The following is an 11958-nucleotide window of genomic DNA, read 5'->3' as shown; positions in this document are numbered from 1 at the left end:
CTCCTTGAGCAGAGGGAAGCAGGTATCTGGGATTTATTTATCTTCTATAATTGAAACTTTGTAGCCTTGAGCAGAGGCCAGGGCTGGCCAGGGCTGGCCAGGGTGGGCGGGAAGCTTGGCTTCCTCCATCGCAGGGAGCAACCCAAGCCTCCTGCTCGCTCCAGCTCCGTGGCTGCCACCATCTTGGTTGGGTTAATTTGCATACTTGCTCCTCATTGGCTGGTGGGCGTGGCTTGTGGGTGTAGCGAAGTGACACCAATTTGCATGTTTCTCTTTTATTAGTGTAGACTAGAGGCCTACATTAGTGTAGACTAGTGTAGACAGGAAGGGGGGGTGTCCCTCAGCCCGGCTTGTACTCTCTTGCAATCTGGGAGCCATCAGTCAGACACCCACCACTGCTGTGCTTGCCAGCTGTGAATCCAGCTCAATGTTTCTGACTGAGCGGTGCACCCCTTGTGGGAGCACACTGACCATGAGAGGGCAGCTCCTGCGTTGAGCATCTGCCCCCTGGTGGTCATGTGCGTCATAGCGGCTATGCCAGCCCTTTCCACCTGCACCTTGTCCTCAGCTGCCAGCCCTTTCCACATGCACCGCGTCCTCAGCTGCCAGCCCTTTCCACCTGCACCTTGTCCTCAGCTGCCAGCCCTTTCCACATGCACCGCGTCCTCAGCTGCCAGCCCTTTCCACCTGCACCTTGTCCTCAGCTGCCAGCCCTTTCCACATGCACCGCGTCCTCAGCTGCCAGCCCTTTCCACCTGCACCTTGTCCTCAGCTGCCAGCCCTTTCCACATGCACCGCGTCCTCAGCTGCCAGCCCTTTCCACCTGCACCTTGTCCTCAGCTGCCAGCCCTTTCCACATGCACCGCGTCCTCAGCTGCCAGCCCTTTCCACCTGCACCTTGTCCTCAGCTGCCAGCCCTTTCCACATGCACCGCGTCCTCAGCTGCCAGCCCTTTCCACCTGCACCTTGTCCTCAGCTGCCAGCCCTTTCCACATGCACCGCGTCCTCAGCTGCCAGCCCTTTCCACCTGCACCTTGTCCTCAGCTGCCAGCCCTTTCCACATGCACCGCGTCCTCAGCTGCCAGCCCTTTCCACCTGCACCTTGTCCTCAGCTGCCAGCCCTTTCCACATGCACCGCGTCCTCAGCTGCCAGCCCTTTCCACCTGCACCTTGTCCTCAGCTGCCAGCCCTTTCCACATGCACCGCGTCCTCAGCTGCCAGCCCTTTCCACCTGCACCTTGTCCTCAGCTGCCAGCCCTTTCCACATGCACCGCGTCCTCAGCTGCCAGCCCTTTCCACCTGCACCTTGTCCTCAGCTGCCAGCCCTTTCCACATGCACCGCGTCCTCAGCTGCCAGCCCTTTCCACCTGCACCTTGTCCTCAGCTGCCAGCCCTTTCCACATGCACCGCGTCCTCAGCTGCCAGCCCTTTCCACCTGCACCTTGTCCTCAGCTGCCAGCCCTTTCCACATGCACCGCGTCCTCAGCTGCCAGCCCTTTCCACCTGCACCTTGTCCTCAGCTGCCAGCCCTTTCCACATGCACCGCGTCCTCAGCTGCCAGCCCTTTCCACCTGCACCTTGTCCTCAGCTGCCAGCCCTTTCCACATGCACCGCGTCCTCAGCTGCCAGCCCTTTCCACCTGTGCCGCGTCCTCAGCTGCCAGGCCTTTCCACGTGCGCCTCCGTACCTCTGCACTTTACTTCCGCATCTCCTCTGAGTCTCAGTGTGCTTTTCTCTTTCCTTCTAGTTGTAGAATTTCCACTCAGCCAGCCTTCCTGTGGTTCTGGATGATATCTGTTTTGTCTTTTAGTTGTATTTTTGAAGAGGCAGCAAGTTCAGGTGTTTACCTATGCTGCCAGCTTGGTTTCTCCAGGCTTATCTTATTATTAAAAAATATGTTTTTGGTGTTGTTTTGCTAAAGTTTTCTGAAGGATTTTGATTTTACAACATTTTATTGAGTTTTTAAATTCTTCCTTTTTTTTTTACTTGCTTATTCTACCGAGCTCAAAAGGTTTGCCATCACTGGCCTATACTGTTTCCAAATTATAGCAAATGGAGGAATATTCATTTTTCAAAGGGACTTTGAATTTTAATTTTGCACTAGTCTCCTAAGAACCATACAGGACAAGTTAAATGGCAAGGGCAATCCTTGAAAAACAGTAAGTTCTAAGTAAGTCTTGAATTTCTTTGGGCATTTGACCTTTGTCTTCTGTAAATGTGCTAAAAGGAGCAGTTAACCGGCAGAAGATTATTCAACTCTTGGCTTTCATGAGAAGAGGAAGTTGGGAAGAATTGTTCACTAAGAGGATGCTGATTGGAACTATCCATTTAATTAGGTTTATGCTATAACCATATTAATTTTAATAACTCAGTAAAAGATTGTATTGTACCTTCTTCCAAAAGGTCTCACAGGATGGTTTCTGAATAGTTACACCTAGAATTATACCTGTGAATGAATCCCTCCAACTTGCCTAGGTCTTCTTACTTGCTTCTCTTGCATAGCTATTTTAACTCAGGCTTATTTTATTATTAAAAAAAAATACATTTTTGGTGTGGTTTTGCTAGTTTTCTGAAGGATTTTGATTTTATAACATTTTATTGAGTTTTTATATTCTTCCTTTTTTTTTACTGGTTTATTCTAAATTAAGGGCTCTAATTTTCTCCAAAGGAATATATTTAATTTAGGAAGCCATAGAAGATTGCTAGTGATTCTTATTCTTTATTTAAATTTAAAAAATGAAAACAAAACATTAATAAAATAATATAAAGTTCTATGAGGAAGTTAGTTTTTAAATGTTATTTTTTGTTTTTAAAAAAGTCTACTACAGTAATAATAATCAGCAAGCATCAAACAAATTTTGACTTAAACGGAAAGTGAGCTGCCAAGAAATGCTTTGTATATCCTAAATGCCAGCGTTGGGTTTCTTCTCAAACAGTACTTCACAGCAGAGTACTGAACTCAAAGTTCTGAACATGTTTTCAATATTTATAGTCACAGCAGAAAAATAATTCTTAGTCACCCAAACATCAAGCCAAGGTTGTGCATATTTACAATTTATCTATGGGTCAGGAGCAAATTAAAATTTAGAAGAAATATATCACAATCCTGTAATAAGGCAGTCACCAACAAAACCTGAAAAACAAAATAATGTATCATGATTCCTTTCTACCAAGTTTTATGCCCCCTCAACTTCCTGCCCACTGCTGAAAACCATTTTGAAGAACATAAACTTTGTAAAATTAAACAAATAGATATTATATTCAGTAATATCAACTATGTAACTTAAAAATGCATTTATATAATTAAAAACAATATAAAGTTATTTTTTCTTTCCCATCCTGCTACCTCAGCATTGATAATGAAACAGATGGTTTCTTCAACCAGATTGATTTATCCGTCTTTATTGAGTACCTACTATGTTCAAAAGGAAGATGCTAAGCTCTAAAGGGAGTGAAATATGCTAAGATATCAGTACTTCAATAAAGATGTGAAACAAATGTGGCCTTCACTGTCTGGTGTCACTCAAATATGTTTTCAGGTCTTTGTTGGTCATACCATCCCTTTGTCAACCAAAGCCCTCACCTGCGATTTTAGGGGCCCTGCAATATCCTAGGCCATTTAAAGAGATGTGTCTCTTTGGAGCAGTTCAGATGAAACTCTGCAAAACCTCAACAGATGAACAGGTGCTAATTTTGCTGGATGAGAGGCAGTAGAAAGGCAAGTTGTTGTTGATAGGTAAAGTGACCATCATGTTATCATCTATAAAATACAAATAATGAGGTGTTAGTAATTATTAAGTATGACAAGAGGTGGAAACATAAGTGACAGACTTGGGGCATTCCTAGGCAAGCCTGGATGGGTGGTCACCTTTATCACCTTCATCAGTGGGAGGTGATCAGCAGATGAGTACAGTGAGGACATGGAGCCAGCGCACGGCTGACTTGCAGAGTTCCCCAGTGATTGTGGGAATCCTGCAGGCCCCGTCTGACTTCTGACCAGGGGGATAGTAGCAGTGGAGGCTGGCAGTCTGTTCACGCTCATTCCTTTCTGTTCACATGGTCTTTCCAAGTTCAGTGCCGCCTTCACCTCAGACCCTAACATACCCTTCCAGATGCTTGCCTCATCCACCTTACTACCCCTCGCCTGCCCCAGGTGACTGTCATCCAGTTTTTTGAGACAAAACCATCTCTAGACTTTCCTCTATTCTCTTTCCACTCTAGCTTTACAACATACATTCTGTGGTTTGCTTTTTTTTTTTTCTTGGCCTTCTGTTTTTATTGCTAAAAGCCTTTCCAAACAGGCTCTTGCAAATCAAATAGTTTTGGTTTTCAAATTTATTGTGGTCATGAAAAGCATATCTTGGAAGTAAAAAACTTAGCTTTTCTTCCCCCCTGCATTCCCTTAGTGTTTCTCATGGTAATGTGGATACCACAATGTGGAAATCACTAGCCTATGGGGAAGTGTGGATGGACAGAGGTTAATAATTCTACGGATTATCTCTATTGATACCAATGCTCTTGATGGGCCATATACCTAGTAAAACTCTTACTGCTTAGGCATTAATTTAGTTAATGCTCACAAGAATTCCATGAGATAGTCATTATCTCTATTTTGCAGCTAGAGAAAGTCAGGTTTCAGTGGTAGGAGTAGAGAAAAGAGGCAGTATGGCCCCGCCTGCATGGCTCAGTGGTTGAGCTTCAACCTATGAACCAGGAGGTCATGGTTCAATTCCTGGTCAGGGCACATACTCAGGTTGTGGGCTCGACCCCCAGTGTGGGGCCTGCAGGAGGCAGCCAATCAATGGTTCTCTGTTATCTTTGATGTTTCAATCTCTCTCCCCATCTCCATTTCTTTCTGAAATCAATAAAAAAAAATATTTTTTTAAAAGAGGCAGTATGATATAGTGAAAACAAGCTTTGTACTGAATTCTAGTGTCAGTTCTGCCTTAGACTCTCATGTATACAATGAGGAAATTTATTTTGAAAACTCTTCAAATTAAGATTTTAACTAGAGGTCCACACCCTTATTTAAAACCTTGTGGCTAATTGAATGTTGGAATTCATATTTGTGCAATGTAATAGAGTAAAAACACTTTGTATTATTAAATGCAGTGGGATCTGGGGCCTCAAATGATAATCAAACTAATACTTCCGCAGCAATATTTTCATAGAGAGAAAAAGAAAGATTACTTTAAAAACCTCCTATCGGTTCAGGTTAGATGGTAATGTTAACTTGGTTTATTTTGAACATGTAAAAAGTTTTTATTTTTCAGAGTTCTTTCAATTTTATAATTGTGGAAGCTGGACTAGTGAAAGGATTGGGGTAGAGTTATCATCAGTGATGCAAAATATTTTATTATATTATTAATAATAATGTCAGGTTCATAGAATTAATGTGTAGAGTGAGACATTACCTGAGAAAAGCTGTATTACCTAGAAAATTTTCAAGCACTCCATTAGGCTAATAATTATTCGTAATGATTACACTACTGCGTTTTCTACTTGGTTTTGGTTTCAGAGACCTAATAGCCATTGAGCGTACAGAAGGCACGTGGCTTCATTAGGTTGTTCTGAGAGATGGTGAGCTGGTGGGTCTAATCATTGTCAAAGGGCACATAAAGGGAGTGCCAGTGGCCAATCATGAATCAGGACTTTGGTCCAATTTCTCAAATTCCTGGAGATACTTGAATGGAAGGGAGACTACTAAGAATTCAAAGACCATTCTTTACAGTAGTTTCCAATATGATAAGAGAAAAGCAGAGCAACAGCAGTGATAACACAGATGTGCCACGCCTCCCACAAGAACAATGAGCTGAAGGTGGGCTTTAGAAAGCTAGACTTTTACAAGGACACTAGCTCAACAGAGTCATTGCTTCGAGGTATGACAACTGGTATCCAACAGTGGTGTATCTTGGTAACTCAGTTTGCTTAGGCAATTTACTGTTTTTAAAACTGAAAATATATGCATACAAGTTAGGTTCTTAAAGTCTAACAAACTTTATATCTCTACACTAATAAAAGAGAAACATGGTAATTAGCGTACGACCGCTACCCTTCCCATTGGCTAATCAGCATATTCTCATGCAAATTAACTGTCAGCCAAGATGGCGGCCGGCAGCCAGGCAGCTGGAAGCGAGCAGGGAGGCTTGCTTGCTCCAGTGACTGCAGACTCCAACGTTCCCCGCCTGACTTGCCGGCCTCTGAGTTGCAACTCTAAGCAACTATGTACTATGTTGCAAATGTAGTAGCTAAACAAAACCCCAGAAACCAGCTTTCAGCCTGCCGGGATCTCAGAGCTGAAGTTATACATTGTTTCGATTATAGAACGGCAAACAAACCAGATACGAAGCCTCAGAGCTAGAGCCAGAGCTAAAGCTGGCCCAGAATAAAATAAAAAAAGAGAAAAAAAAGGAGCAGTTGGGAGCTTCAGTCAACAACCGCCAGCCTGAAAGCAGCCCTCAGCCCCTCACCCAGACTGGCCAGGCACCCCAGTGGGGACCCCCACCCTGAAGGGGGTGTGACCAGCGGCAAACAGCAATCATCCCCTCATCCAGGCTGGCCAGGCACCCCAGTGGGGACCCCCACCCTGAAGGGGGTGTGACCAGCTGCAAACAGCCATCATCCCCTCATCCAGGCTGGCCAGGCACCCCAGTGGGGACCCCCACCCTGAAGGGGGTGTGACCAGCTGCAAACAGCCATCATCCCCTCATCCAGGCTGGCCAGGCACCCCAGTGGGGACCCCCACCCTGAAGGGTGTGTGACCAGCTGCAAACAGCCATCATCCCCTCATCCAGGCTGGCCAGGCACCCCAGTGGGGACCCCCACCCTGAAGGGTGTGTGACCAGCTGCAAACAGCCATCATCCCCTCATCCAGGCTGGCCAGGCACCCCAGTGGGGACCCCCACCCTGAAGGGTGTGTGACCAGCTGCAAACAGGTGCCCCAACCCCCCAATCGGCCCTACCCTGAGCGTGACTGAGGGTGGCATCGCAACCTCCCGATCTGCCTTGCTCTGTGCATGACAGGGGGCGGCGCCCCAACTCCCCAATCAGCCCTGCTCTGAGCCCGACCAGGGGCTGCACCTAGGGATTGGGCCTGCCCTCTGCCACCCAGGAGCAGGCCTAAGCCAGCAGGTCGTTATCTCCTGAGGGGTCCCAGACTGCGAGAGGGCACAGGCCGGGCTGAGGGACCTCCCCCCCCCCAGTGCACAAATTTTTGTGCACCGGGCCTCTAGTTTATATATAAAGTTTATACCTAAAGTTATAAATCTTATGTATAAACTTTATATGTAGCCTTTAATAGAGTCCTTGAATAATAAAGGCAAATATGATTCTTTTAGAAGGTAAGGAGAGGAAAGACTATCCAGGCCTGCCTGCCTCCTCTCTCTGTGCTATTTTAATACGGCTGGTCATATCTTTATTCAAAAGTCATCTCATTAAAGCAAGCATGCGAACTGGAACGATGAGAATTATTATTAAAAAAATGATAACAACTCAGGGGTAACTTCTGATCTTTGTCATGGACAGAAAGCAGTGCTGGGACTTAGCAGATGATGGAGGGTGTTAGCCTCTGTATAAAGCCACAGAGAGGAGCGGGATGCAGATGGGGCCTGGGCTGAAGATGAGGTCAGAGAGCAGAAAGGCTGAGCTGAGGAGTGGAGGCCATAGCAGCGAGGAGCATACTTTTAAAAATCTCCAAATCTAAACATCACAGTGGTTCTGCTGTTGGCCGGTTGGCAGCGTCTTAAAGTAAAAATAGGGCTGTGATTTATGGCAGATAGGACACACTCGTGGATATGCTTTGGCTCATGACGTTAGGAGGTTAATAGTCTGTGATTGCTTAGCCCAGTTGATAAAAGCAGTGGTCATAAAACATGATCTATGATCCTTCAAGATAAGAGTCGGAGCTCACAGGTGACAGGCAGATTGGCCCGACCTTAAGGACAGAACATACTTCTGGGGGGTGGAGTTTCTCAGAAACAAAAGAGGAAGGGACTGGTTTTATCTTGACTGAACTTACATTAATATCAGACCTATTCTAGGACACTGCCTTCCTGATGCTGCCAACAGCAGAAATAGAGAGAGTAAGAAAACCGGTTATATGGCCTCAGCAGCCTTCTGCTGCAGGAGGTCAGCCTCCTGGCGTGGGAAAGGAGAAGATTGCATGGAAAGAGCGCCCTGCCTTTCTCCCCCGCATTGCTCCGAGTGGGGTGGGAGGCCTCACTGTAATCTCCCCTTCCTCTTCCTCAACCCTCCCACTCTCCGAACATTGTGCCTAGGGCTCACGTACAGAGTGTAGGCAGCACTGGAGCCAGCCAAGAGCAGCTGCCCTTCCTGCAGTTTTTAATGGCGGTGAACAAACGTGGTGGAGATTCTGGGGAGTTTTGACACACTAATTAGCTCACAGATGAGAAATTCTAAGGCGCTCCCTTTGCAACACAGCAGTCCTGCGTGAACGTGAGGCTTTGGATTTCACACGGAGCAATTATTTTGGCTCCGATCAGTGGCCCCCGGCTGGACCCTTAGTTTCCCTTAACCTCCTGGATACCGCGCGTCATTGCATAGGAAGGCAGGGGGAAATGTATCTCCACTTACAGCAAATTAAAAATAAATAGAAAGCAAAAACCTCAGAGAATGTTGGGATGATAATTGAGTGAGTTGTGTTGCCTTTGGAGATAAAGGTGATCACAGTTTTACTTATGCAGATAAAACAAGAATGTCAAGTACCCAGTGGAAGTGAGCACAGAGAGCCAGCACTGGCCATTTAAGGGGTGCCCTTTCAGAACTCGTCTTTTAAATTCCTGGTCTCTCCACTGTTCTTCTAGGCAAAGATGGCTCAGATGTGTGCCTAAGTGAAACCCAAAAGTAACAATGCATTCGAAATAATAAAGAAGGAAAATAGGCATAATTTGTTTCCTTTCTTTTTTTAATAATGAGTCAGCCATTCTGGTCAGGTATATGGGCTGGAACTAACCAGATGACGGCATCTTTTGCTTTGCTTGAAGGTTTTGAATTATTTTTTTAAATTCAGCAAACATACTTTATTTGAAGTCTTCAAAACCTTGTTTCTTTCAAGACATTTTTAAAGCAGTTTTTAAGTAGAGTTTACAACCAAATTAAGGGAAGTTACCAAGATTTAACATATACCCCCTGCTCCCACACATACATAGTTTCTCCCATTACCAATATCACTGCCCCAAATAATACCTCTTTTTTTTTAAAAAAAAAAAAAACAACCATGGATGAACTTATATTGACACATCATAATACCCAAGGTCTATAGTTTACCTTAGGGTTAATTCTTGGTTGTACATTCTGTGGGTCTCAACAAATCGTATACGAAGCATTTCCAAGGCTCCAAAAATCCTCTGAACTTCTCCTAGTCATCTCTTCCTCCTCCTCACTACCCAGCTCAGGCAACCACTGATCTCTTTATTGTCTCTATAATTTTGCCTCTTCCAAAATGTCACATAGTTGGAATTATACAGGATGTAGCCTTTTCAGATTGGCTTCTCTCGTTTAGTAATATGCATTGACGTGTTCTCCCTCTCGTTTTATAGCTGCATAGCTTATTTCTTTTTAGAACAAAATAATTTTTCATTTTATCCATTCACCCACTGGAGGACATCTTGGGGAATTATGAATAAAGCTGCTGTAAACATCTGTGTACAATTTGTGTGGACATGTTTTAAACCTCTTTGGTTAAATACCAAGGAGAGTGATTGCTGGATCCTACTGTAAGAGTCTGTTTATAAGAACTGCCAAGCTGTCTTCCAAAGTGGCTTTACATCCCCAACAGCAATGATGACAGTTCCTGTGGCTCCTCATCCTCACCAGCATTTGGTGCTATCAGTGGTCCAGATTTTGGCATCCTTTGTAGGTGTCTAGTGGTATCTCCTTTTAATTTGCATCTCATTGATAACATATGATGTAGAGCACCTTTTCATATATGACTTCCCATCTGTATATATTATTTGGTGAGGTACCTGTTAAGGTCTTTGGTCCATTTTTTAATCTGGTTGTTTTCTTGTTGCATTTTGAGCATTCTTTGTATATGTTGGATAATATGCCTTTGTCAGATATGTCTTTTTCAAATATTTGTTCTCAGTTGTGGCTTGTCTTCTCGCTTGGCGCTATCTTTCACAGGGCAGAAGTTTTTAGTATAAAGTCCAGATTGTCAATTATTTCTTTCATGGAGCATGCCTTTGGTGTTGTATCTAAGAAGTCATCTTCACATCCAAGGTCATCTAGGTTTTGTTCTATTTTATCTTCTAGGAGTTTTATAGTTGCATATTTTACATTTTGGTCTAGTTTCAAGTTTTGTGAATGGTACAGGGTTTGTGTCCAGACTTATTTATTTATTATTTTTTTACATGTGGATATTCACTTGTTCCAGCACTATTTTGTTTATAAAATGCAAAAAAACTGTCCTGCTCCATTGTATTTCCTTTGATCCTTTGTCAAAGATCATTAATTATATTTATGTGGGTCTATTTCTGGGCTATGGTGTTATATTGATCTATGTGTGGGGGTTTTTTGTGTTTTTTTGTTTGTTTTGGGGGTTTTTGGGGGGTTTTTTTGCTACACTGTCTTGATTACTGGTGCTCTGTAGTAAATCTTGGAATCAGCTAGTATCAGTACTCCAACTTTGTTTTTCCTCTTTCAACATTGTGTTGGCTATTGTGGGCCATAGATGCTTAGAATTAGTGGTGGTGGTGGTGGTGGTGGTGGTGGTGGTGGTGGTGGGTAATCTGTACTTGGTTGTATTTATAAATGATGTAATAAAATAATATCCTAGAGACTTATAGAATGATGTAGCTTATCAAGATGCCTCCCTCTCAGGAAAATCTTAAAATCATTGTATTTTAGATTCTTAGAGTAGAATAGTTAAAATATCAAAACAGTCATTTGGATAGCAATGGATAGAATAGACCAAGTGGTAAATAAGTATCCAAGGGCTCTTTAGGTGAGAAAAACCACATGATTGATTTCCTCAAAGACAAATTGCACAGAGATGATACATAGATGATAGATTGATTGATGTCAGATAGATAGGAAGATGGATAGGTAGATATTAAAATGTCAATACATGTTTGAAATAGAAAAGAGTAGTAACATTTTAAAAATGTATTAAATAGTATGCCAACCATTGTCTTAAATTATTTCCAATCATTGAAATCACTCAGTGAGCCATGCAGTGTTATCTTGCTTTACACATGAGTTTCAGAAATGTGACATGATTTGTCCATGCAGAACTGAGATTCAAATTAGGCTTATTTGGCTCTAAAGCTTACCTTCTTTCCACTGAGTCATATGTTTTATCAAATGAAGACTAATTTTCACTGATTGTTTGTGTTTTGTTTAATAGCTTACTGTATATGTCCAGCCAGAGCAAAAGCACACAGGTGAATATGCTGCCAACATAACTCAAATTGTGTTTGATTATTATGAAGAATACTTTGCTATGGAGTATGCTCTTCCTAAATTAGGTGAGAATCATTTATTTTCTTACTAGTGGCCCGTTGCATGAAATTAGTGCATGGGGGGGGCGGTTTCCCTCAGCCCAGCCTGCACCCTCTCCAATCGGGGACCACTGGCTCCTAACCGCTCATCTGCCTGCCTGCCTGATTGCCCTTAACTGCCCTCCCCTGCCAGCCTGATTTCCCCTAACTACCTCCCCTAACTGCCCTCCCCTGTCGGCCTGATCCCCTGCTGGCCTGATCACCTCTAACTGCCTCTGCTTCAGTCCCCACCACCATGACTTCCTTCCGGACATCCAAAAGATTGTAGGTCAACCTGGTCTAATGAGCATATTACCCTTTTATTAGTATAGATAGATTATATAGGATAGGATTGCTTAAATGGGGCGGGGAGCCTTTTTCAGCAGGAGGAGATGCTCTTGGCAGACAAAAATAGATAATCCCTGTATCTGGACTGATAGCCAGCCATATGCACTATACT

At 43.8% G+C, this 11958-nt stretch overlaps 1 protein-coding gene across 1 annotated transcript in view; it reads left to right on the top strand.

The window, feature by feature from the left end:
• ENPEP (glutamyl aminopeptidase (aminopeptidase A)) overlaps nucleotides 1-11958 on the top strand; it is an 89613-nt gene that overhangs the window by 21068 nt on the left and 56587 nt on the right. Inside the window, exon 4 of the mRNA XM_014544714.1 lies at nucleotides 11366-11486. Coding sequence (XP_014400200.1) covers nucleotides 11366-11486 — 121 coding nt within the window. The remainder of the gene's footprint in view (nucleotides 1-11365; nucleotides 11487-11958) is intronic.

This window comes from Myotis brandtii, unplaced genomic scaffold, assembly GCF_000412655.1.
Source record: "Myotis brandtii unplaced genomic scaffold, ASM41265v1 scaffold38, whole genome shotgun sequence".
NCBI lineage: Eukaryota > Metazoa > Chordata > Mammalia > Chiroptera > Vespertilionidae > Myotis > Myotis brandtii.
The sequence above is the reverse complement of the archived record's forward strand: the minus strand, read 5'-3'. Positions and strand labels throughout refer to the sequence as shown.